Genomic DNA, 26,834 nt, shown 5'->3' with positions numbered 1-26,834 from the left:
CTTAGGTCCCATTTGCTAACATCTCATTACCTAAGTAACACACATCCCTAAGCCCAGAGTCAATGACAGAACAGAATGCACTGCAAAGCCAGATAGCAAAGCACACAGATAAAGAGGAGGGTGAAGAATCAGGCCATTTGCACAGCCAGGCCACCACACCCCCCAGGGGGAAAGCCACAGGACTTGATGCCTGAATGACTGTCAGGGGAGACACCACGGATGTCTCCAACAGTGAGTACCAATGTTTACCCCCATCCCTGTGCCTGCCTGCCACTGCACCCATCAGGATGTGGTGTCTGATTCCCCACCTTGTGAACCTGGGCTGCCCTTGTGACTTGCCCTGACCAACAGAATGTGAGAGCATGAGCCTGTGCAAGATCCCAGCCTTGCCCAGTGGCCATGGAAAGGTGATCAGGCTGGACCACTGAGTGATGAGAGACCACGTGTGGAGAGGTGCCATGTGGTGGGAAATCCAGAGGGACATGAGAGAGTCTTGGATCTTCTAGTCAGCCCCTGCCTGAATGAAGCCACATGAGTGAGCCCAAATAAAATCAGAGGAGTCATGAGAAATAAGAAACCACTGTTGTCTTAACCGCTAGATATCTGAATAATTTGTTACGCAGCAATTGCTAACCGATACAAGGGAGACAGAAAGAACTAAATGAGGCTGGTGTTCAGGCTGATGGCTTGAGTGCTTCAGCAGGGGTAGCATCAGTCTCTGAGATGAGAGCTCCAGAGACAGGAACTAGTTTGAGAAAGCTGTGGACATGTTTGTCATGCTCACAGGACATCCATGCAGTAAAATCCAATAGGCATCGATTGAGATACATAGGTTTGAACTTAGTGAGAAATAGGAGCTGGAGACTGGGGAATGTTTCATATGGGATATCAGAAGATGTGGAAAGTTCCACTAAAAGTCATCCAAGAAAAGAGTCTTGAGGAGTGCTCGTGCTAAGAAGTGGTTCTCAAACTTAAGTGGATGTCATTGCTATCTGGTGAGAATGTGAAGATGCAGATTCCCAGGCCCATCCCTCTAGTTGTTGATTAAGTAGGTCAGGGATGGGCCTGGGGAATCTGCTTTGCCACCTGGTTTCCAGCCTTCTGCTCCCAAACACAACAGATGGAAAATTCCATCCCAGCTGAGGCACAGGAGTTTGGCTGGGAGAGTAGGAGACCTGGAACAAAGCTGAGAGAAGCTTTGTTTGATTTTATTTTACTTCACCGTCACTCTTACAGCCTTGTGAGGAGGAGTTGGGAGGGGAATGTTAGAGAACAGTAGATGCTTTCCTCCCTGCCACTGGGCAAAGAATGAGGCTAAAACCACTGGGTGAAAGGTTGATTGAGAACAAGATATTCACGTGACTTCAACATGTCACCCACAAAGTCCGTATTAATTACAAATGGAAAATGGTACCATTCCCTGGTGTGTTTCTGTTTGAGCACTCAACATCTTTATTAAGTGATCAAGCCCTAATAACACCAATAATGGGACCAACTGGTATCATGCGCTTCCTGCTGTGCTACAACTTCAAGTGCATTCTGCTAAAAACTTTAACCTGAATTTAATCAAGGGGATTGGGGGAGCGAGGATGGCAGGCTCCTCCATAACTTGAAAATAAAAGTGTATATAAGCTAACAGCTTTGCGTCAATCTAATCTCTTGGGTATGAAAATGGCATTGATGTAGGGAAACCCCTTTGTTTCTAGTAGACACGCTGAAGTATTTATGATAGATAACCGAGGCTCAGTTTTAAAAGGAACAGAAAACTTCCCTAAGCACCTGCCACAGGGTTTGCGCGTGCGCAAAGTCCTCTTTCGGAGACTTATATCGCGCAGCTGGAGGGTCAGATTGAGCGCCACGAGACGGAAATATGCAACCGCGGTTTCCGGTGAACGCGTAAGCGTCCAGAGCAGCAGAATGGAGGAGGTGCCTCACGGTGAGCGCGCGGAGGGGGCTCGGGTAGGGGGAGCTGAAAGGAGAGGAGCCATTCTAACTGTGATCCTGTCTCCGCGCAGACTGTCCAGGGGCCGACAGTGCCCAGGCAGGTCGAGGGGCCTCATGTCAGGGGTGCCCCAACCAGCGGCTCTGCGCTTCTGGAGCTGGTGCTGCCGCGGACCCGGGTGAGAAAGGGGCAAGGCTTGAATGGGAAGTGAAAAGCGCGATTCCGGAAGAGGCGGGGCGTAGGTGGAGTGGGAGGGGTAGGGATGAGTGACAGGGTTGGGGCCCAGAGGGGGCGGGCGTGAGGAACGCCTGCAGATAAGGGGCGGGGCTTGAGGAATGAGTGACAGAAGCGGATCCCGGAGGGGAAGAACGTGGAAAAAATCGGCGGGGTCGGGGCGGAGCCTGAATCCGTGACTGGCGTGGAGTCCATAGGGGTCTCGGGAGGGGCGGGGCAGGGGTGAAAGTGGGCAGGGTGAGGGGGTGGGACGAAAAGTTTGAGTGACAGCAAGTGGAATTGGTCGGAAGGAGGGCGGCACCAGCCTGAATAGGATATAAACTTTGAAGTCAGGGAGCCTGGGCTTAGATCCTAGCTCTGCCAGCTGGTTTTTTTTTTTGGACAAAATTTCCTTTCTTTTTGAGGAGCTCTTCTCCCATGAATTCAACAGAAGTATGAATTAATCACTTGCAGGCACAGTGTTCTGTGCTGGGTACACAGCTGTGATTGAGACAGATGAGGTCATCTGTCTTATTTTTAAGCCTTAACCTCTCTGACCCTCCGTTTCCACAGCAAACTGGCGAAAAACAGTTACAATGTTTTAAGGCTTTGAACTAGGAGGAAATACTGAAGACATAGTATTATAAATGTGTAATAATGATGGTTATCGTGACAGGTACTAAGTGCCTGTAGTATTTGTCAGCATCTCACTCCCAGCCCTCCTGACATTCAGGGCTGGATGATTCTTTGTTGTGAGTGTGTCTCTGCCCTGAACATAGTAGGACATTTAGCAGCATTCCTGGCCTCTACCGGCTACATGTGGGCAGCACTCCTTCCCATGGCAACCAAAAATACCCCAAGACACTGCCAAATGCGTCCTGGTGGGGTTTGCCCCCAGGTTGGGAATCACTGCTGCATTCAGAGCTGTGTTCTGGACCTGGGAATATAGTATGAACACTGCTGAGTTCCCTGCTTCATGGGCTTTATATTCTAGTAGAGAAGGAAATGGCAACCCACTCCAGTGTTCTTGCCTGGAGAATCCCAGGGACGGGGGAGCCTGGTGGGCTGCCATCTCTGGGGTCACACAGAGTCGGACACGACTGAAGTGACTTAGCAGCAGCAGCAGCAGCAGAGGAGACAAATGAGTAAACCAAGAAGTAAGGAACTCTCAGATGTGCCAGTAGCCTTGTGGGTTTGTTTTGGGGGCTTTTTTGGATTTTTTGTAGCTCTTATTACTACCATTGGTGAGGTGCTGTTTCACTCACGATCCCTTGAAATAGTCGAGCACTTACCTCCTTCCAGCCCATCGGAAGAGCGACATTCCAAGAAAGACAAATATCACATGATATTGTTTATATGTAGAATCTAAAAGAGTGGTACAAATGAACTTATATACAAGACAGAAATAGTGTCACAGATGTAGAAAACAAACTTATGGTACTGGGGCGGGGCAGGGGGGTGATAAATTGGGAGATTGAGATTGACATATACACACCACTATATATAAAATAGGTAACTAATAAGGTCCTGCCGTATAGTACAGGAAACTGAGCAGTACTCTGTAATGACCTATATGGGAAAAGAATCTTAAAGAAAAGTAGATATATGTACAGATATAACTGACTCACTTTACCGCAGAAACTAACATAACATTGTAAATCAACTCTACTGCAGTAAAAACTTAAAAACTGAAAGACTGAGTCAGGAGTTTGGTCACCTGACTTGCTTTCTTTGCAGCTATAGAGGAAATCAAAGAAAAAATGAAGACCGTGAAACACAAGATCTTGGTGTTGTCTGGGAAAGGCGGCGTTGGGAAAAGCACATTTAGTGCCCACCTGGCCCACGGCCTAGCGGAGGATGAAAACACGCAGGTGGGACCTTGGGGAAAACTGGGAGAGGCTCCTTCCTTTCTCAGGGCTCATGATGGCTGGCAGGGGGCTGACTCTTAGCAACAGCTGAATTGGCCTCTTTGGAATTTATATCCCTGCAGAGGGAACAAGGAAATGCAAGGGAGTTGAGCAATGAAATGAATATTTCATTGGATTCTCTAGCCATGAACATGGATACCAGGTGTACATTTTTCTAGTCTTGCTGATTATTTATTATGTTCAGTTCAAGCTTCTTGCTCTTTATGGGTCTTTATGAAACCCCTTTTCTGTCTTTTCTAGCCAGGGGTCTGCCAACAAGAGCCTGTCTTCTTATGGCCTGTGAGCTTTGGTGGTTTTTACGTTTATAAATGGTTGTTTTTACAATGTTACATTAGAACCTACATATCATCCTGGATTTTGCCCACAAAGCCTAAAACACTTTCCATTTGGCCCTTGAAGAAAACATTTGCTGACCCCTGACCTAGGCCATTCACTCACACCCACGTACACAGGGGACAGGAAAATTCAGATTCCCCGGGGCTGCTCTCAGAATTTCAGCTTGAATAAGAGGTATGAGAGGGAGAGGAAGAGAAAATTTTTTACCAAAAAGGTCAACTGGAAATTTGCAGTCCCTGTGATATTAAAAAAAAAGAAAATACAGGTTATTCATTGGGCCTCATACAGTTTTGCTTTGATCATAGAACATGACCCCAGTATTCACTTTGATCACTTCATGGCAAATAGATGGGGAAACAGTGTCAGACTTTATTTTTGGGGGCTCCAAAATCACTGCAGATGGTGACTGCAGCCATGAAATTAAAAGAAGCTTACTCCTTGGAAGGAAAGTTATGACCAACCTAGACTGCATATTAAAAAGCAGAGACATTACTTTGCCAACAAAGGTCCGTCTAGTCAAGGCTATGGTTTTTCCAGTGGTCATGTATGGATGTGAGAGTTGGACTGTGAAGAAAGCTGAGCACCGAAGAACTGATGCTTTTAAACTGTGGTGTTGGAGAAGATTCTTGAGAGTCCCTTGGACTGCAAGGAGATCCAACCAGTCCATTCTAAAGGAGATCAGTCCTGGGTGTTCATCGGAGGGACTGATGCTGAAGCTGAAGCTCCAATACTTTGGCCACCTCATGCGAAGAATTGACTCATTGGAAAAGACCCTGATGCTGGGAGGGATCGGGGCCAGGAGGAGAAGGGGATGACAGAGGATGAAATGCCTGGATGGCATCACCGACTGAATGGACATGAGTTTAAGGAAAACCCTGGAGTTGGTGATGGACAGGGAGGCCTGGCATGCTGTGAATCATGGGGTCGCAAAGAGTCGGACACGACTGAGCGACTGAACTGAACTGATGGTGTTATACCTGATGAAACCATGAATACTCTTTGTTTTTTTTTTTTAAACACAGAATGCATTCCACCTTTTTGGTTTTGCCAAAACTCTGCATAGATTGCCAACTGTTTTTCCACTAGAGGACTGTTTGGGGCCTTGCAGGGGTATTCGGTATAACATAGAAACCGTTTTATTATGTTCATGTTGAAAGCCGTTCCAGACCATTTTCAGTTCTTTCCACTGCCTTGGTGTGTGCCTTCTTGCATACACTGATGAGTTTTTGAAAATTAGTTTTCTCTTTTTGCATTTTGAATGTTGAAATTTACTTTATATGTATAAAGGCTAACTTTTCACACTTGTCTTATAACTGACTAATGGCTTTTCCCTTTTATGTGGCTTTTTTATTAAGATAGTACTAGCAGGGACTGTAGAGTACTTTTAATTTAATATTGACATTTCAAAACTGCGCTATATTGCCAGTTATTTTTTTAAAACTAAAAACTGGATAAATGCCAGTACTTTCTACTTGTGTGAGATAAACCATTCTATTCCAGTATGAAATAGCATCCTAAGTTCTTAATAAAATAACGGCTAAATTTCCTGCATGAAAAAAACCCAGTAAAGGCAGCTACCGTGGGCAGGGGAATGAAGCCCACCATTCCAGCCTGCCCTCAGTGTGTGTACACACACACAGATACACAAATGCACAATGACCTCTTAGACACCTCACCGAGGACTCCAGGAATATATATATTTTTAAAATCATGGGGTTAAAAAAGAGTTGACTTTGGAGGTCAGCAAACTTTTTATATAAAGCGCCAGATGGTAATTATTTTAGGTTTTGTAGGTTATACAGTTTCTGTAGCAACTCTCAGTTCTGCCCCTTTAACACAAAAGCAGCCTGTGACTGTGGCTGTGTTCTAATAAAACTTTGAATTTCATAATTTTCACGTCATGAAATAAAAATATTCTTTTTATTTTTTTCCCCTACTCTAAAAACATAATAGCCATTCTTAGCTGTGGTCTGTACAAAAATAGGTGGCATTCTGGGTTTGGCCCCCGGGTTGCAGCTCGCCAGCCCCTGGTTTGGTGCTTTGGTTTGTAGCCCAGCTGCGCTGGTGCTGGCTGGAGAAGAACTTTGTTGCAGGAGGACTGAAATGCTGGGGAGGCCGTGGCCTTCTGGAGACCTTGCTGAGGTGGAACTAGGGGGTCTGGAAAGCTTGGTGTTTCTCTCATTGACTGTGGCTCTGAATTCCGCTTGTAACTCATTTCTCTTCTGATCGTTTTATGATGTGTGGAGCCACTCCCATTGGCCTGCCTGACGAATGTGGGCTTCTCTGAAGTCTGGTTTCTGTTACCTAAGGTGTGCTCGAGGGATCTGGTGAAAGGGAGAAGGGACTGCCTGGAGCCAGCTGGGCAGCAGGTTGGAGAAGGCGTCCTTTGGGCTCTGATGGCAGCTGGTGGAAGGTGGAGGGAGGAGGTATAGGCAGAGGCGCAGAGCCAGAACCGCCGGAGCAGACTGGACAGGTGGGCAGGGCAGGGCCGCTGCTGCTGCTGCTACAGTGGAGGAGCCGAGAATGGGGCTGGGCCAGCCCAGGAGGCTTTAACGCCCAAGGAGGACATTCCCGTGGGAAAGAGGCATGGTCTGAATGTTATTACACCAGCAGTCGAGTGTTGTCAGAAGGTGATGGTGAACCAGCAAGAAACATTGGTCTTGTCTCCATGAGGGGCCACAAGGTCACGGCTAGTGCGGTGGCTGAAACCAGTGGCAGGAAATGAGAGCAAAGCTGGGGAGATGGAGTAGCAGGGTGTCTAACTGCTGGAGAAGAGGGAGGGTCCGAAGTCTAGCTGAACCTGTGGGGCCAGAGTGGGGCGAGGTCTAGTGTGGTGGCCAAGAACACAGGCTCTAGAGTCGGTCTGCCCACCATCACCTCCCAGCACTGCCCACACCACTGCTGTAACCGTGGGCAGGTTATCAGACTCTCTGCCTCAGTGTTCTCATCTGTAAAATGGGACTCAGTCCTGAGTGAGGTGATACCTGTAGCTGTAAAATGCTTAACACGACACTAGATGCATAGGAAGTGCTCAGTCAGTGTCCCTGGTAGTCATCATCATTATTTCTTCATTCCACTCCCTGGAGTATGGAGGGGGTGAAGACCACCACGGGAATTAGTGCACGGGATATCTTTCCTGCATCTTTCACTCAAGATACCCCTTCTGTTGGGGGTGGAGGGGATGTATTAATAATTCCTTAAAAGGAAACGGGTTAAACTGTTCCCAAAAGAGAGTGAGACATTCTAGACCGAGAGGCTAGAAACTCAAGAGCCTTGACAGAAGTCTCCCATTAGGGCTGTAGGGATGGTGTAATTGCCCAGGTCCTCAGGCTCTGATGTAAAATCTCTGGACCATTAAACACACACCAGCCTGAAGCCTCAAGAATGGTCTTTAGGATGAGTTCTGTTGCATTCTTCTTGAGGTCCAGCAGAGGGCGCAGGAGGCAGATGGTGATCCAGTGTATGAACCCCTTTGCTGACCCCGGTGTGAGGTCATGTGAGGATCACAGGAGGCGATCATAAGGGATTGTTGAGAGAATGGAAGAGGGAAGCAAGAAACGAATTTGGGGCAAGTTAAAAAGTTACCCAGAGGTGCTGCACTTTGGATCTAAGACATAAGAGCTTTCAGGATGAATAGCTCTGCTCTTTAGAGAGTTTCTGAGAGCTGTGTCAGACCTTTTCACATATCACATGAGGAGAGCGGGGCATTTGGGGTGGAAAGAGTCCTCCTGGGCTGGACATGTCACTAGCAAAGAACTTCTGTGTGTTTCCTTATTCTTACTTTCTCCTTTAGAAGTTGAACCTACGCCACTGTTAACCTTCAGCATCACAGGAAAACAGGGCTTGATCAGAACTCAGCTGGAGGGTCCACTCCGGCCCTCCTAGCCAGGCCCCCGGATCCGTGGGAAGAACCCTGGTATTGGAGTCCAGAGACCTTGGTTTAAGTCCCAGCTCTCTTCCTTGCTTGTTGAACAAGTCTCTGGGCATCTCTGAACTGCAGTTTCTTCTTCGGGAAAGCAGAGTTATAATGATCACACACACACACACCCCAGACTGAGCTGCAGTTTCTTCTTTGGTAAAGCAGTTATAATGATCTCACACACACACACACACACACACACACACACCCCAGGACACACACACACATACACACAACCGAGGACACACACACACACACACAAAACCCAGGACACACACACACGCCCCAGGATACACACACACACACAACCCAGGACACACACACACACACACAACCCAGGACACACACACACACACACGCCCCAGGATACACACACACACACACCCCCCAGGATACACACATACACACACCCCAGGATACACACACACACACAACCCAGGACACACACACACACAACCCAGGACACACACACACACACACGCCCCAGGATACACACACACACCCCCCCAGGACACACACACACACGCCCCAGGATACACACACACACACCCCCCAGGATACACACACACACGCCCCAGGATACACACACACACACACCCCAGGATACACACACACACACACCCCAGGACACACACACACACGCCCCAGGATACACACACACACACCCCCCAGGATACACACACACACACGCCCCAGGATACACACATACACGCCCCAGGATACACACACACACACCCCCCAGGATACACATACACACACACCTCAGGACACACACACACGCACACACACACCACCGCCCCCCACAGGATGTGGTAAAGACCAGGTAAACAGCGTCTGGACCTGAATCTGCGAACAACCTGACATCCTGGTTCATAAGCTCACCTTGAAAATAGGCCATATTGAGGGTGGCAGGGCTTGGGGGGAGCATGGGGGTGTTGATGTACTTTGCACTTGCTGGGTGTCTTGACTGTGTCTCCAAGGCCCGGAAGTGAATGTTGTAACTCTGAGACTCCACTCAGTCCATGTTCCACCTGGTTTCTCTGTGTCTTCTCCCCTCCCTTCTTTTGCTCGAACCCCGTCCCCTCCCGATAGTGCACACCCAGAGGATTGGACCTGCGTTGCGTCACTGCCCTGATCTCTTCTTGTTCCCCAGGTTGCTCTTCTAGACATCGATATATGCGGGCCGTCAATTCCCAAGATCATGGGATTGGAAGGAGAACAGGTAAGAGCAAAATTTTAAAAACGCCGGGAAATATTTTCTTATAATGAACCTGAGCCCTGAGCTGTGCACCCTAAGCCAGGGGGTCAGCGGAGCACGTGCATTTTTACCTGGATGTGACCACATCAGGGAGGGTTCAGTCGAGGGTCTACTTTTAGCAACAGCTGTGAGTTTGGGGGTGTTTTGGGGGGGGCAAGCCATCTGAGAAGTGTTCATTTCGATGCCGTCTTAGAGGGGAAGGGAAAGAGCAAGTCAAATGCAGAAGTCAGACACGAAAACTTGGTCCTGGCTGGGAAAGCTTGAGCAGGGCTGGCGAGGGCTCCGTAGGCTGGAAGCAAGGGAATCTTTCTGCCCCTGTGGTCACTGGGGAAGTGAGGGGAAGTGAGACTGCGAGGCAGGCGGGTGACGTGGGATTGGGGGACGGGGGGCAGCCGAACTAGGTGCCACCGCCTCCTCCCAACCTGGTGCACAGAGCCAGCCAGGAAGGGGCTCCCCAGGGGGTTGCGTTTTGAAGCCAGCCTGGAGGACCAGCCTTGTCCGGGGCTGTCGGGATGGGTTCGTTCTTTACGAAGCACTGGGTGCTGCCGTTCAGAGGTGAACGAGGCAGATAAAGACCCTGCCCTCATGGGAAGGATGGGTGACAATAGGAATCTACGTGAAGCGAGGGGATGGGACAGATGGCAGGGAGGGGGCCCGGGGAGCTGCTCTCTGGGAGGAGGTGGTCAAGGGCACCCTGCTCAGAGAGCCAGGAGGAAGGCATGCTGGGCTGGGGGACTGTCCTCGTACCCAGTAGCCTGTGGGGCCAGGCAGAGTGGCCCTCAGGGTGGCAGAGAGTAGCCCAGGCGGACGGGGCCAGCCCCTGGGGACTCTGCTCAGGGCTTGGCACTTGCTTCCCATGTGCTGAGAGGCGCTGATGCCATGTGGGGTCAAGGCAGAGCAGCGGGACCATGGCTCTGACTGCGTACCCGCGGGCAGCACGCTCTGGAGCGTGGGTCTCCCTTCATCGTCAGTCACACACACGTGCTACCCACTGAGCCGGCGCACAAGTCGTTTATAAAAACTGAACATTGTAAATGGTGAGAAATTCCACCCTTTTCTTCTCCTGTGCTGTTGGATCATTGGGTTTACCCCCTCTTTCAAGACCAGTGACTTACAGAATGATTATTAATAGGAATTAATGGGTTGTTTTTTTTTGAAGTATGACTTCGAAGCCAGTGACAAAGAGTCACATATTACCTGAATTGCATTTCTGTCAAATGTTGTGGACAGGCACCTCTGTAGACACAGTAGATCCATGGTGACCTAGGAGTGGGGGGAAGCGTGGTGGTTGGGGGTGACACTTGAGGGGTGCAGGGTATCTTCTTAGAGTAAACAGAATGTTCTGACGTTGATTGTGGTGATGGATGTGCAATTCTGTGACTATTCCTGAAGCCATTTAAGTGTACACTTTAACTGGGTGAACTGTGTGGTATGTGAATTATATCTGAGTCAACTGTTTACAAAAGTAAGATGTCATCAGGAAAAATGGGCCTTCTCTTTTGGCTCCAGCGTTGCCTGAAACAAATTCTAAGACTGATGTGCAGTTAGAAATTGCGTAAGTTCCAGTTTCATAGAGAAGCGTCGGAGTGGACCTCAACCCTGGCAATTTGTTGTTGCTTAGTCGCTAAGTCGTATCCAACTGTTCTTTGACCCCAGGGACTAAGGCCTGCCAGGTTTCTCTGTCCGTAGGATTCTCCAGGCAAGAATACTGGAGTGGGTTGCTATTTTCTTCTCCAGGGGATCTTCCCAACCCAGGGATGGAAGCTGAGTCTCTTGCCTTGGCAGGTGGATTCTTTACCACTCAACAACCAGGGAAGCCCTCACCCTGGCAGTTAGTGACACCTAACTGGAAAGCATCTGGGTCTTGAAATAGCCCCAGCTTCCCACCGACACCCCTTTTCCAGGCCTTGTCCCCTGGGGCAGCAGCTCAGACCACCAGCGGGAGGGTTCCGTGACCGCTGCGTCACTCAGGGGCGTCCCTCCACTCAGTTACCTGCATCTTCGCAGCAACCCCCAACCGGTTTCTGTCATGCTTTTAAAATCCCCCAGATCATACTGGACTCTGATGAACGTCGGTTCCCTGACGCGATATTTAAGCAGAGGGGAAAGCGTATGCACCCTATCATCTGTATCTCTGGCTTCCCAGGTGGTACTAGTGGTAAAGAACCCGCCTGCCAATGCAGGAGACACGAGAGACACAGGTTCCATCCCTGGGTTGGGAAGGTCCCCTGGAGGAGGGCACGGCAACCCACCCACTGCAGTATTCTTGCCTGGAAAATCCCATGGACAGAGGAGCCTGGTGGGCTGCAGCCCATAGGGTTGCGAAGAGTTGGACACGACTGAGCAACTGAGCATGCACCTGTATCGCCTAACCCTGACCCTCTGGTGTTCACTCCCTGTTAAGAATTCAGTGGCAGCCTTTAAGACAACGAATCGTAATTTATAAAACTGCCCTCTGACTGCATAAACTTTGCGTGTAAAGCATGACCAGGGTGTGTAATTTCTCACAAATGAGACAGGCTCCTGTTCCCGCAGGTTCACCAGAGCGGCTCGGGCTGGTCTCCAGTGGTGAGTGCCCACCCCAGGCCTTCCCTTCAGGGTTGTGTATACATAAGGGATAGTGGTGGGCAGTCAATCGGTGGCTATTTCTCAGTCAACGGGTAGTCACTGAGGCACTTTCCTGGGCCTGGGGGATCCAGTTACGACCAGAGATTGGCTCAGAGTAGCTCTTTCCAGTTTGTGGGCCAAACAGTTGCCACCATTGTAGATGGAAAGTAGTGATATGCAAATGAATGACTGTGGCCCTTTTCCAATAAAACTTTATGTATGAAACCAGAAGCGGGGCCAGCCAGATTAAAACAGCACGTTTGCTGTTGTTTAGTCGCTCTGTCATGCCTGCCTCTTTGCGACCTCATGGACTGCAGCACACCAGGCTTCCCTGTCCTTCACTGTCTCCCAAGTTTGCTCAAGCTCATGTCCACTGAGTCATGATGCATCCAGCCATCTCATCCTCTGTGACCTCCTTCAGAGGAGACAGTATTTGTTTATTTCAGCTGAGTTCATTGTCATTGCCACCTAGGGCCGTATGGTGATTCTTTCAATCCCCCCAAATATGGTAACCTTTTTTTTTAATGATTTTTTTGGGGGTGGGAGAGATTTAAGGATTCAAAAAGTGAATATATACTCACATCACATAGTAACTTTGCCCCCTCAATTTCTTCCGCCCGCGCTCAGACACAAGACATAGGGAAGTGCCTGGCACTGTGGTTTGAAGTAAAATGTCTCTTGCATCATCCTTTCCAGTTCCTGGAAGACAACTTGGGGGTGATGTCGGTGGGTTTCTTACTCAGCAGCCCCGACGATGCTGTCATCTGGAGGGGACCAAAGAAAAATGGTTTGTCACTCTGCTTTCTGTCTCTCATCACGTCCTTCCAGGGGCAGAAGCAAATCCCATCCCATCAGGATGGCCTGTGTCCCTGGTGGCCTCTTTCTTCACTGGTTGAAGAGAGCCCATAGAAATTCCAATTTTATGTAATAAATGTAATGTTACAAATTTTCATGTCTCTGATGGGTTTTTCTCTCCTGAAAACCCACCTAATCCTGAAATGATCCCTCTGGTGGTTTGTGCTCTTGTCAGAGAGAAGAGGATATGGGGTGAAGTCAGTATCAGTTTGATAGGGTGTCCAGGCTGCAGGTACGGAAGTGCCAACCTGGGCAAGGCTCCTCAGCCTCTGTGCTGTGATGTTCCGAGCCAGACAATCCCTTGTTGGGGAAGTTGGGGGTGGACGGTCCTCCACATCACAGGGTGTTAGCAGTTCCCTGGCCACCCTGGAGGCGAGTAGAGGACCCTCCCTAGTTTTGGACAAGCCCCCAGGCACTGCCAGACCCCACCAACGGAGCGCATAGACGAGCTGTGCGTAAGGGTCAGGAGCTGTGCTTTTGTAGGGTCAGAGGACAGGAGCCAGTGTGCATCACCGTGGCCTCCCCCACAGGCATGATCAAGCAGTTCCTCCGCGATGTGGACTGGGGCGAGGTGGACTACCTCATCGTGGACACCCCGCCCGGGACTTCAGACGAACACCTCTCAGTGGTGCAGTACCTGGCCGCGGCGCACATCGACGGGGCGGTTATTATCACCACGCCGCAGGTGAGCAAGGGCCAGGCGGAGCGGGGTCCACATTGCAGCGCACTGAGGGGGCTCTTTTCTCCCACTGCCCAAGGCCCTGGGCTCCCCAACACCCTGGCTGGGATCCGCAGAAACCTTATGTTTGTCTTCAGTTCAGCCGTTGTCGGTGGACAGGGAGGCATGAGGTGGCTGGGTTGGGGGCTGGCTAGAGCAGGGGTGGAGGGGGGCCTGGCCCGAGGATGGCGGTGGAGAGAAGACGGATGCTTCAGTAGAAATGTTTCCTGATGGATATTTAACAGAGCTGGGCGACCAGCCCTGCACTTTTAGACCCTTAGACGAGCCGTGCTCTCGGGAGCAAGTCCCAAAGAAGTGACCTCAGGGACAGTGGAACTGGGACGTCCACCCCGATGGCAGGTGCTGACACCAGGCAAGGCTTCCCGTGTGGGGACTGTGTGCTTTCTGTGAGCCTAAAACCACTCTAAAAATGGTCAAAAGCAACAGCAGCAATCGAGTTGACACAAGAGTGGCCTCACCAATACCACATTTACTGTGAAAGGAAGCAGAGCCCCCTTAGGTTCAGGAGGAGGGCAGTGGCCGTTCCGGAAGCGGCGAGGATGTGCCGTGTGTGCTTCTGGGTCTGTCACTTCTCCAGAAAACAGGACTTCACGCTGGGCACACCCACTCCCTCGGAGCCTTGCACATGCAGCAGCTGGCTTTCTCTGGGGGTCATTTTTGAGGAAGCAGGGCTTTTAGAGGACACTAGGGAGAGAACCAGAGGCACCCTACGGAGATGCTTAGTACCAGCGGGTTTACTTTCTAGCCAAGCCCTTTTGTCTGCACCCCAGCCTCCAAGGGCTCAAGAGGCAAACGTGGGCCTCAGGAGAATAGACTCAAAGCCTGGGTCCACTGGGGGCCCACGACTGTTAGAGCTGTGCTTGATAGCACACAACACTTGGACATGTGTCTGCAATAAAATTACAGATGGATTGGGGAGGGTACTAAGCTCTGATTACCCACGCTCCTCTCGCTGTAAGGCACATAGGGTCCAGAAGTGAATTCGCAGGGCTCCAAACCGGGTAATATTCCTTATTTTCTTTTGGTCCATAAAGTTGTGGTCATGATAACCAAGGTCAGAGGTTAGCAGACTTTTTCTGTTAAGGGCCAGAGGGGAACTATTTCAGGCTTTGCGGATCACAGGGTCTCTGTCCCAGCTCCCCAGTGGTACCATTATGGGATGAAAGTGGCCAGAGGTAATGTGGTGGTCAGGCTGTGCTCCAGAAGAACTCAATCTACGAAAACAGGGCAGCCAGGCAAGCCTGCAGGCTGCCCCCGCCCTGGGCTAAAACAGGGCTCACACATGGTTGCATGAAACACTCATGGAACGGTTGTTGTTCAGTCGCTAAGTCGTGTCTGACTCTCTGCAATTCTGCATTGGCAGGCAGGTTCTTTACCATTGAGCCACCAGGGAAGCCCTTACATACAGAGTCTCTAAAGCTTCACGACAGTGACGCCGTGGCCCTGCAGCCGTCCCTCCACCACGCAATCGTTCCCTCTTTGTGCCCAGACTCTGAAATAACCAGTCTTCTGGAACCTTAACAGGAAGTGTCACTCCAGGATGTCCGGAAAGAGATCAGCTTCTGCCACAAGGTGAAGCTGCCCATCATTGGGGTGGTGGAGAACATGAGCGGCTTCATCTGCCCCAAATGCCAGGTGAGAGCACATTCCCCCCAGGTCCCGGCCTCCACGCTTGGGGAGATGGTGGGGTCAGGTGTCTGGGAAACCATTTCTGCTTTCCCCATCATTTGGGAACTGGAATAGTTTAAAAAAAAAAACCCTCTGTTGCCGGTTTAATGGAAATTCTTTTCACACTCAGAAGAGCCTTTTTTTATTTAAAGTTTGTTTAAAGTGTGGTCTATTCATACAATTCTGACACAAACTCAGGATTCCTCCCCCTTTCACATTGCCTTTCAGAAAGAGTCTCAGATATTCCCACCAACAACAGGGGGTGCGGAGGCCATGTGCCAGGACCTGAAGATCCCGCTGCTTGGCAAAGTGCCTCTGGATCCACGCATAGGTGGGTGCGTCCCTCCCGCATGGGGCCCGTGCGCCCTCCAGCTGAGAGCAGCAGGGAAACACGTGGGCATGTGGTGAGGGAGCAGGAGGGCCTCGGGGAGGCGGGAAGGGCCCGCAAGGGTGGAGGAGAGACTGGTCATGGAGGCACCTGGTGCAGGGGGCGGGAGGAGAGGAAGTCAGCATGGAGAGGGGCCAGGCGGGGGTGACCGGGGGGAGGAGGCGAGGGCATGTATTCGAGTCCTGTTTCACACAGGAATTAGGTCCTGACATGAAAGTCATCGACAGAATTAGCCTTGAGAACCATGAGGAAGGGCAACCAACCTTGACCTGTCTGCAGGGAAGCCCGGCACAGCCCTCTTGATGCCCGGATGGGTGAGCAGGAGGGCACGTTGCTGGCCTGCCTTCAAGGGTTGTGCACCTCTCTGGGTACCAGAGTCCTTGGGGCCCCCATCTCCACACCACACTCACTCCAGGGCATCAGCTTGCTGTGTGGAGTTGGGGACAGCCACCCCCTCTTTCAGTGACACCCACCACTGAATTTCTTTCCCCACCATAACAGAGTCGGGCTTGCTGAAGTTAGATGTGTCTGTAATGAGGAAGTGGGGCAGTGAGGTTTTGCAGATGAGGCCTAAGGGGGCAAGGGAGACTGTCGGGGAGTTGGTGTGGACGGCTCTGCAGCCAAGCCTCACGGTTTGGACCCCAGCTGTCAGGAAATGAGACCGGGGAGGGGGTTGCTGTGTGTGTTTAGAGGCTGAGGCCGTGGGCCACTTGCACTGGTTGGGAGATGGTTAGGGCCGGACCGAGCCGGGCATCAGCGTGGAGAGGAAGGGACACAGAGAGGGGAAGCGACAGACTGGGGCAGGTGGGGAGGAGGAGGTGTCCCTGACGTCCATGCTGCCCAGCATGACCCCCCTGGGGAGCTGGGGATGCCACCCAGGGCCAGTGAGCATGGGAGAGTCGGCTCCCTGCTGGCACTGTGTGGAACGGGCAGAGCCTTAGCATGTCAGCTGGTGAGAGGTCAGGAGCAGAGGGGGCCATGTCCATGATGGGGGGACGGCCTAGAGGGGGCCGAGAGCACAGTGTGGAGGAGGCCTGCCCCGAGGAGGGGGCCGTGAAGACCCAGAGCGCCTGGGAGCCCAGCAGGGGGGGCTTCTGGAGCCTCCTCGATGGTGCCCACATCCAGCAGCACCTGTGGTACCTGGTTCCCCCCGGGAAACAACTCTGGCTGCTTTTCCAGCCTTCCCGAGTGTTGTCTTTGCATTGACCAGCGTGTCCCTTGGGGTCGTAGGAGCAGGTACCGCCCCTGGAGGCAGGCTGGCCATGCGAGCGTGCAGGGCTGGGTGGGCAGCGGGCCTGAGTGCTCACTCCCGCCAGCTGCAGGCTGTGGCGGCCTCAGTCCTCAGAGGCACTGGTAGGAGAGGTGGCTGGACGGCGGCCTCGGGGCTCAGTGCTGAGCTGCAAGGACACGGTGCCATCCAGTGGGACACTCCCGTGTGACAGGGCGCACCTCCCCAAACCTCGCCTCCAGTTGAAACCGCACAGCCGGGGGCAGCGAGCGTGGGAAGGGATGGGGGTGAACACTGCCATGGGCTGCGGCAAGGCAGACAGGGCCCAGTGAGGCTGCCAAGGCCCCCAGAACCGCTTTGTTCAGTGAGGGAGCCGCCCCATCACCAGGGAGACTGGAGGCCATGCGCAGCCCCTGTGCAAACATGCAGCGAGGGAGCTGCCAGGCTTTGGTGTCGGGATCCCAGCCCCCTGGGCCCTCGCCCCAGGCCTGGACCCCCTACCCCCATCGCCCCTCCACTGGCTCTGGGCTCGGGCAGGTCCTTGCGGGGCTCTGAGCCTCAGGCTCACGTGTTAGGTGGGGATGTGATGGAGCCACCGTGGGGGCTGCACGGGTGGATGGCGTACACGAGGGGGGTGGTCTTGGACAGGGCAGGGAGACGGTAGGTTTGTGGTGGTGGGGAGCCAACCAGAGCAAGGTGTGAGGGTTTGGGCAGGTCTCCTGGGGAGGGGAGGACGAGGAGTGAGAGGACACTGGGTGAACATCAGGAGGAAGTGGCCCCACGAGCCTTCTGTGGGACCCGTGACCTCCCAGACCTGGTCTGCGAGCAGGAACTCGGAGGCTTCCCTAGCTGCTTCTACCCGCAGTGTCCAGGCCAGTGCATGGGGCCCCTCTCAGCACCCCCAAACCCTCGGGTGTCCCTGTCCTACCCAGCAACGCGCTGGGGAGACAGTTGATCTGCAGTTGGCCTGGCCAGGGTCCCCCCAGAGGCTGGGGAGCAGCGGTGGGTTGTGGGACCACTGATCCAGCTTCTCTAGCAGGGACGGGGGCTGGGGGGGTGGGGGCAGGGTCTACTCAGGACCAGACAGGAGAGGAGCTCCCCCCGGCCCAGGACCCCCCATGCCCACCTGGATGGGTTGATGCCAAGGTGCAGTGACCTTCAAGATACAGTTACAGAGGGAGAAAGCAATGAGTGGAATATGTGCATCCTCCCAAGCATTTTTTAAAAAAATACTTGAGTGTGTATATGTATGCATACGCCACACTTACTTATTTCTAGAAAGACAGCTGACACCCCAGTAGCTTCCCTTGAACTCATTCTTCACGGTGTAACCTTCTGTCCTCCATACTCTTTCACTCTGAGTCTTCATTATCTTCTTACTGGAGAATGAATCGATCTTTTTTAAATGCAGGTTCCCGGGCCCACCCAGGAGCTGCTAAATCTGTTCTTTATGGGGCCCTGGAACCTGCATTTGCCACACTTCACCCAGAGGGTTCTCAGGCGCGCGCGCGCGCGCACACACACACACACACACACACACACACACACACCAGCATTGCCCAGGCACAGGTCAGAGCCATGAGGCAACGCCAGCCCACACACACCTACACCCCCCCCCCAACACACACACACACACACACACCAGCATTGCCCAGGCACAGGTCAGAGCCATGAGGCAACGCCAGCCCACACACATCCACACACACACACACTCACACCCACACACCCACACACCCACACCCCCACATACACCCACACACCCACACACACACACACACACACCAGCATTGCCCAGGCACAGGTCAGAGCCATGAGGCAACGCCAGCCCACACACCCACACCCACACCCACACACACACACCCACACACACACCCCCACACACACCCCCACACACCCACACACACCCACCCACACCCACACACACACACACACACACCAGCATTGCCCAGGCACAGGTCAGAGCCATGAGGCAACGCCAGCCAGACTCGCTACTGGGTGGAGGGGAGGCAGGCGAGGTCCCAGAGACCCCGACGTTCTGTCTCAGCTTTGATCTTCATTACGAGAGAGGTGGGCCCGAGATCTTCGGTGTCACAGGCACAGGTTCAGGTCACCACTGTGTTCTCTTTGTGGGTTTTAATTTTTCCTTTGTTTCTTTAAGGTAAGAGCTGCGACAAAGGACAGTCTTTTTTGGTAGAAGCACCAGATTCACCAGCCACTGTCGCCTACAGAAGTATAATTCAGAGTAAGTGCTTAAGGGGACCTGTGAATCCAGAGGGCCACGGGGCCAGGAAGGGACGCACGTGAGCAGAGTGGGCTTGGGAGTGAGAAGATCCCATTCAGGGTCATGAATGGCCATGCCGCCTCCATGGGGACATGGGGGTGGAGGGGTCTGGGATGACCCCCTCAGCCCAGGAAGCCAGGAGTCTGGGAAAATCTTCCAGTCCATCAGTGTTATGAACTAAGTCATAGCTTAAAAGCACGGTGAGGGTGAAGTTTACAGTATAGGAAATATTAATGTTATACCTCAGTAAAACTGTAAAAAGAATTTAAGAAGGGGGAAAAAAAAGCACAGTGAGCCAAACCAGACCCAGATGCAGGCCTGATTCAGTCAATGGGCAGCTGTCAGAGGCCTTGAAGTTGAGGCAGATGTGTTGGTAGTTAAAGCTCCAGGCTTGTGGCTGAGCCCTGCCGGCCTAGTGAAATGGTGTCCAGTGTAAGCAGCAGCATTTCCGGGATCCTTATTCTGGAGAACGGGCCGACAGGAGGCCTCCAGCCATGGCTGTAACCACAGACGGGCAGCCAGCGTACTGGGCTCACTTGCAGAGATTCAGGGCATCAGCTGAGATGGGACTCTGGGGTGAATTAAGCCACCTGGGACTCCGCCCCATTCAGACGCGGGCTCGCCAGCACAGGGTAGGGCCACCGAAAGCCCCCAGTGCTTCTGCCCCTGCCGTCCTGTTTTCCAGGAATCCAGGAGTTCTGTAGTCAGCGTCTGCCAGAAGGAGAGAACCTCGTCGGCTCCTGAGACAGGAGGCTGTGAAAGAACGGAAGCAGCACGACCCATCCTGTCACGCCTGGCCAGCGTGGGGACAGCGCGTGGGTCACAGGCAGAAAGGGACCAGCCCCGGGCGTGGCGTGACATCACTTTTTCAGAGACACTTTAATCATCTAGCATTTGTACACCTTCCCTTTAGAACGTATGTAAAGGGCATTCTTTACAGATGCGTCATTTGAAAAATAAAAACAGCTCCTCAAACTCTGCCCCGAGGCCTGCTTCTCGTGAAACCCAGCAGCTCGTGGGTCATGGAATTCTCTTCTCTGTCGGAAGCTGTCCCATCACAGAACATCTCACTTGCGCCTTTGCTGCCTCGGAAAATAAGCCTGAAAAAGAACCAAAGGGATAAAGGGAGGAATGTGTGGTTTCGCTGCAGCGTCGTTCTTGTGGTTTAATCACTAAGTCATGTCCAAGTCTTTGCAGCCCCCATGGGCTGTAGCCCCACCAGGCTCCTCTGTCCATGGAATGCTCCAGGCAAGAAGACTGGAGTGGGTTGCCATTTCCTACTCCAGGGAATCTTCCCAACCCAGGGGTCAAACCCGAGTCTCCTGCATTGGCAGGCGGATTCTTTACCACTGAGAGTGTAGCGCAGACCCTACGCTTTTCTCAGAGGAAAAATTCAAATAGCGACAGAGCCTCCCACTGGGGCTTGGGCCGAGCTCAGTGCACAGGATGCAGCCGCAAAGTCAAAAACCCGTGAATCACCCGCATGAACAGAACTGGGGGTCAGTGCAGACACCCCATACAGGAATTATGTGCTTACTGTATCTGGCAGTGGGCTTCCCTGGTGGCTCAGCTGGTAAAGAATCCCCCTGCAATGCAGGAGACCCAGGATTGAGCCCTGGGTCAGGAAGATCCCTGGAGGAGGGCATAGCAACCCACTCCAGTATTCTTGCCTGGAGAATCCTCATGGACAGAGGAGCCCAGCAGGCTACAGTCCATGGGGTCACAAAGAGTCGGACACAACTGACTAAGCACAGCATGTATATCTGGCAATTTCCAGTGCCAGACACAATTTGCAGGGTTTTTCAAGTTGCATGAAAGGAGAGATCCAAAGCGTAAGAGAGCCTTATTGCCCTGAGACGCTCACCGTTTGAAAGACTCCCAGGAACTGAGAGCAGCTTAGGAAAGAGGAAATTCCTGTTTCCCCTCTGACTCGGGCACGGAAGTGGAAGGGGCACACGTCCCCCTGTTCTTTCCCACTCCTCTCTTCACCTGCCCCCCTGGCCTGCCCAGGGTCAAATCTGCACCTGTTTAAGGTGAGGCAGGTGGGACCCCTCTAAAGGGCCGTGAGGCCACCCAGCCCAGGAAGGCCCAGTACACAGGTTGGTCTCCCCCCACCCCCAACTGTGCACACAGACTGCTTGGGCCCGCTGGGAGGCCCAGCTGAGCCCAGGGGAGCCACGCTTCCACGAGAACCCCTAGCCCCGCACCGTCCAGGCCACCATCTTGACCCCACTGCTTACCTAATGCTTGTGAATCTCCAGCCCCTCGAGGCCAGGCTTCTGAAAGTCACTGGGACAGGCCTGCAAGGGGAAGAGACAGCCCTGGCTTTCTGTCCCACGTGTGCGTGCCCTGGCTGCCGAATCAAGGCCAGAGCAAGCCCACGGTGAACTGAAAGCCTTCAGGGCTGCTTGCTCGAAGTCTTGGCTTAAAGATGCACTGTTCACACTTAAGATAGCTCGAACCATTTCAGGAAGAGCCTGGTCACATTTAGACGATCTGTTTGTTGCTTCTAGAACTCAGGCTAGGTTTAAAAAAATTGTAACGGCTTTAATTCTGTTGTTGTTTAGTCTTTCAGTCATGTCAGACTCTTTGTGACCCTGTGGACTGTAGTCCACCAGGCTCTTCTGTCCATGGAATTCTCCAGGCAAGAATACTGGAGTGGGTTGCCATTTCCTAAGTCATGTCCCACTCTTTGCAACCCCATGGACTGTAGCTCACCAGGCTCCTCTGTCCATGGAATTCTCCAGGCAAGAATACTGGAGTGGGTTGCCATTTCCTTCTCCAGGGGATCCTTCCCACCCAGGGATAGAACCCACATCTTCTGCATTGGCAGGCAGATTCTTTACCACTGAGCCACCTGGGTAGTAGTAGTAATAGTATTAGTGTTAGTCACGTCAGCGGTATCCGACACTTTGTGACCCCATAGACTGTAGCCCACCAGGCTCTGTCCATGGAATTCTCCAGGCAAGAATACTGGAGTGGGTTGCCATTCCCTTCTCCAAAGGAGCTTCCCAACCCAGGGATCGAATCCAGGTCTCCTCCACTGCAGGCAAACTCTTCACTGTCTTGAGTCACCAAGGAAGCCCTCTGTAGTTTAAAGAAATCACTCTAAACCAACAATGGCAATCACAAAATGACAAGCGCTGTGTGATTCCACTTACGTGAGGTCCCTACATTAGTCAGACTCCTGTGGGTAGAAAGTAGGTGGTTGCCTGGAGTTTATTGGGGTTGGGGAGGGTGGAGAATGAGTTAAATGTTTAGTGGGTACAGAGTTTGCTTGGATGAAAGAGTTGTGGCAGCATGATGATGTGGGTATACTGAACTGTACGCTTAAAAATGACTAAAAGGGTAAATTTTGTTGTGCACATTTTAACCACAAACCACAAACAAAAACCCAGCTAACACTGGCAGCCTGGCTGATACAGAAAACCATCATAAATTGCCACTGCCAGCAGGCCTCCAGGACTTCCAAGTGTCTGGAGATCAGGGGTCCAGGAGTCAGACTTGAGTAACTCACCGTCTGGAACACCGTCTGGGACAGAAAACTGGCTGTGACTTTGCTGATGTTGCTCTCGCTTCCCATCTTACACAGGACGTAGCCATACAGGTTGGCGGCTTGGAGAGAGATCCCAGCTATCACGAGGGCCTGCACTTAAACAAACAGAGGTCATTCTCCTGAGAGCACAGATTGAAATGTTCCTCCCAAACCAAGCAGGAGTGTTTCCGGCCCACGCTCACCAGTGTTCGGCAACCTTTATGGAGAGCTTCCCTGGTGGTTCAGTGGTAAAGAATCTGCCTGAAATGCGGGAGACCCTGGTTTGATTCCTGGGTTGGGAAGATCCTCTGGAGAAGGGATTGGCTACCCACTCCAGTATTCTTGCCTGGAGAATTCCCTGGACAGAGGAGCCTGGCAGGCCACAGTCCATGGGATCACAAAGAGTTGGTCATGACTGAGCGACTAACACTTTCACGACAGGGGCTAGGGGAACAGAGGCATGGGGAGGGTCATGGCTAAAGGGCTCAGGATCTCCTGGGGTGATAAAAATTTCCTAAAACTGACTGTGGTGCTGGCTGCACAACCCTGAGAACAGACTTGTTGCTGTTGTTCAGTCGTTCAGTCGTGTCCAGCTCTTTGTGACCCCACTATACAGCCCACGGGGTCACAAAGAATCGGACACGACAGAGCGATTTTCGCTTTTTCGCTGGCTGTAGCCCTCGAGGCTTCTCTATCCATGGGATTTCCCAGGCAAAAATACTGGAGTGGGTTGCCCTTTCCTTCTCCAGGGGATCTTGCTGACCCAAGGATCAAACCTGTCTCCTGCTTGGCAGGTGGATTCTTTACCACTGAGCCACCTGGGAAGCTCCCGAATCAGACACACAGAATGAGCGCACTGCCTGGTATGTGAATTCTTTCTCGATAAAGCTGTTTCAATCCACCGATCGCTCAATCAAGAACAAAAACCCACTTCTACAACCGCCAGTTCTGTATAGACATCCGAGCAAGTGTTGCCTTACCAGCCACTTGAGCTTCAGGGAAAATAAGGAGCTAAAAAAGAACACGATCCAAATCATGGGACAGACGATGAGGCCGAGCCAGAAGACCCGCGCTTCCGCCTCTGTGGCAGCCACCATGTCTGGAGAGACCTACGGCAAGAAAGAGATTCGGTTGCACAACTCGCAGGAACGGTCCCAAAGGAGCGTGGTCTGATTTTCGTTAATATCACACAGGCTTCTGCCAGTGGGGGCTCTGAACGGGCACCAGCCCCATGGGCCTTGTGTCCGGCAGGGATCAGATCATGCAGAGCTTGAAAGGAACCCATAGGGCCTTTCTACGGCCGTTTTCTCGGCTCTAGCTTGACAAGTATTGGAAGATACCTTTCTGGCTTCAAAAATCCAGTGGCTTTTCCCGTCTTCATCAATCTGGTTCCACCAGCGAAGACCCACCATGAGTCGTCCGGTTACATTCTGAGAAAAGTGGACAGAATGCTCCTAATCAGATCACAGGTCAAGAAAGAGGCCTCATCTTATCCTGAATGAATAAAAGTGACCAATTCATGTCGAACCTGAGGAGAGGGGGACTGAACAGTGGGGCTTTCTCGAAATCAGTTTTAAGGTCTATAATTCTTAACTAAGCTTACCTTAAAAAGCAACTTACCTGTCCATCGACAAAGGAATGGATCAGGAAGATGTGGTACATATATAAAATGGCATATAACTCAGCCATAAAAAGGAATGAAATAATGCCATGGCAGCAACATGGATCGACCTAGAGATTATCACACTGAGTGAAGTAAGTCAGACAAAGAAGGACAGACATGACGTGGCATATATGTGGAATCCGATGCAAATGAACTTATTTACAAAACAGAATTAGTTATAGATACAGAAAATAATCTTAGGGTTACTGGGGGAGGAAGTGGGGGAGTGATAAATTAGGAGATTGGGATTGACATATACATACTACTATATGTAAAATATATATATTTTATCCCTTCTCCAGTAGATTTTCCTGACTTAGGAATGGAACTGGGGTCTCCTGCATTGTAGGCATATTCTTTACCAACTGAGCTATCGGGGGAACCCATATATAAAATAGATAACTAATAAGTACCTACAGTATAGCTCAGGGAACTTTACTCAGTACTCTAATGACCTAAATGGGAAAAGAATCTAACAAGAGAAGACGTATGTGTAACTAATTCACTTTGCTATATGCTGGACACTAACACAACATCGTAAATCAACTATATTCCAATAAAAACTTTTAAAAATTAAGTTCCATTCACAAAAAACACAGACTCCCCAGACATACATACACATATGTCATATGTATACATGTACGCCTATTTTATAGAATTTTAAAATACATTATTTATGATATGATATGTGAAATTTACAAAAACCCTAAAACCCTGTGGACTTGTCTCCCTCACATAGTACATGTCTGCAAGCATGGCAGTGGCCACCCAGAAGCCATTTATTCAACTATATAATGTACTTTTTTCCTCTGCTTTTAAGTGATGTTGGCTTAGTATTCTCAAGTGTGCATAAGGGTCAGTGAGCGGCTGGAAACGCAGCCCGTGTTTCGGGAGAGGGTGTCACAGGTTGCGGGGGGCCGGGGCTCACCTTCACAGACCAGAAGTCAAAGGACAGGAGGAGAAGCACAGTCACAAAACAGCCCACGAAGCTCTTGCTGAACCAGTCACAGCCCACGTAGGTGACGATGGCACTCACGCGGAAAAACAGGTGGAAAAACGTGGCCACCGGGTGCCTAGGAAAGAACCCAGAAGCCCGCTCAGACCAGGGCCCCAAGGACAGTGGCTGAACGTGCTCTGTGGCTTCCAGGACCCACATGTTCCTGGTGTGTCTCAACCCAGACTCCACCAGGGCACAGCTCAGAGAAAGCATCACTCGCCTAGAAGACTCAAAACAGTCCTCATCACACCAACATTTTTCCCACCCTCGAAGAATCCAGTACTTTCCCATAATCTGACTGCAAATATCACTTGCCCTCTTCGAAACTGGGTCACTTTTCAAGTGTATCGTGACAATGATCACCGCCTTCCTGCCTAGCAGCAACAATGACCAGTTCCCCAAAGGGAAATGTTGGGTTATTCCGCCAGTAACTGAGCTGCGTGGTCACATGCAGCCCATGGGTTCAGAAGCCTCACATCAGCGGGGGCCACGTGGGCATGTCCAGGTCCAAACCACTGGTGCTGGTGATGAAGTGAAGTTGCTCAGTCGTGTCTGACTCTTTGTGACCCCATGGACTGTAGCCTACAAGGCTCCTCTGTCCAGGCAAGACTACAGGAGTGGGTTGCCATTTCCTTGCCATGCCACCAAGGAATGATGGTGATGAGCAGCATTTAACCCTGGAGCCAGAAAGCAGGCCGTATGCAAGGGCAAGGGGTTGGGGAGGGATGGACTGAGGATGCATTAGCCGATCCAAAGTATTATATATAGAGGATGGATCAACAGCAAGGTCCTCCTGTATACAGGGAACTATAGTCAATATCCTGTAATAAACCTAATCAAAAAGAATACGAAACAGAATGTATATACATGTATAACTGCTGAATCACTTTGCTGTACAGCATAAACTAACACAATATTGTAAATCAACTCTACTTCAATAAAATAAATTAAAAAAAAAAAAAGAAATTGATCCTGCAAGCCCCATTCAGTTCAGTTGCTCAGTCGTGTCTGACTCTTTGTGATCCCATGGACCGCAGCATGCCAGGCCTCCCTGTCCATCACCAACTCCCGGAGTTTACTCAAACTTATATCCATTGAGTCAGTGATGCCATCCAACCATCTCATCCTCTGTCGTCCCCTTCTCCTCCTGCCCTCAATCTTTCCCAGCATCAGGGTCTTTTCAAATGAGTCAGCTCTTTGCATGAGGTGGCCAAAGTATTGGAGTTTCAGCTTCAACATCAATCCTTCCAATGAACACTCAGGACTGATCTCCTTTA

At 51.4% G+C, this 26,834-nt stretch overlaps 2 protein-coding genes across 5 annotated transcripts in view; one reads left to right on the top strand and one right to left on the bottom strand.

Annotated features, from left to right (window-relative positions):
• Positions 1-1,829: 1,829 nt before the first annotated feature.
• On the top strand, positions 1,830-20,342 carry NUBP1 (nucleotide binding protein 1). Of its 2 annotated transcripts, none has more exons than XM_027526950.1 (11): positions 1,830-1,936; positions 2,016-2,120; positions 3,893-4,026; positions 9,492-9,560; positions 12,132-12,164; positions 12,900-12,990; positions 13,589-13,743; positions 15,322-15,432; positions 15,694-15,796; positions 19,240-19,323; positions 19,494-20,041. In XM_027526950.1, the coding sequence occupies exons 1-11, from the start codon at positions 1,918-1,920 to the stop codon at positions 19,541-19,543; spliced, it is 954 nt and encodes a 317-aa protein (XP_027382751.1). In that variant the 5' UTR covers positions 1,830-1,917; the 3' UTR covers positions 19,544-20,041. The 2 variants fall into 2 exon arrangements, with proteins under 2 accessions (XP_027382751.1, XP_027382750.1); XM_027526949.1 differs by lacking the exon at positions 19,494-20,041 and adding an exon at positions 20,048-20,342 and having other exon boundaries at positions 1,831-1,936.
• Positions 20,223-26,834, bottom strand: part of TVP23A (trans-golgi network vesicle protein 23 homolog A) — a 43,858-nt gene continuing 37,246 nt past the window's right edge. For 2 of the 3 annotated variants that reach the window (XM_027526951.1, XM_027526952.1), the window contains 6 exons: positions 25,489-25,633; positions 24,238-24,327; positions 23,878-24,006; positions 22,880-23,008; positions 21,603-21,662; positions 20,223-20,462 (listed from right to left, as the gene is read on the bottom strand). In XM_027526951.1, the coding sequence (XP_027382752.1) occupies positions 21,603-21,662; positions 22,880-23,008; positions 23,878-24,006; positions 24,238-24,327; positions 25,489-25,633 (553 nt within the window). In that variant the 3' untranslated portion in view covers positions 20,223-20,462. The remainder of the gene's footprint in view (positions 20,463-21,602; positions 21,663-22,879; positions 23,009-23,877; positions 24,007-24,237; positions 24,328-25,488; positions 25,634-26,834) is intronic. The other variant, XM_027526953.1, reaches the window with a different exon arrangement.

Source organism: Bos indicus x Bos taurus, chromosome 25 (assembly GCF_003369695.1).
Source record: "Bos indicus x Bos taurus breed Angus x Brahman F1 hybrid chromosome 25, Bos_hybrid_MaternalHap_v2.0, whole genome shotgun sequence".
Lineage (NCBI taxonomy): Eukaryota > Metazoa > Chordata > Mammalia > Artiodactyla > Bovidae > Bos > Bos indicus x Bos taurus.
This window is presented reverse-complemented; position numbering and strand designations above follow the sequence as displayed.

Excerpts from the sequence above, each read along its gene's own strand:
- NUBP1 (XM_027526949.1), top strand. Across the intron at positions 2,121-3,892 it reads TGGTGCTGCCGCGGACCCGG|CTATAGAGGAAATCAAAGAA; the intron begins GTGAGAAAGGGG and ends CTTTCTTTGCAG. Across the intron at positions 13,744-15,321 it reads TTATTATCACCACGCCGCAG|GAAGTGTCACTCCAGGATGT; the intron begins GTGAGCAAGGGC and ends GAACCTTAACAG.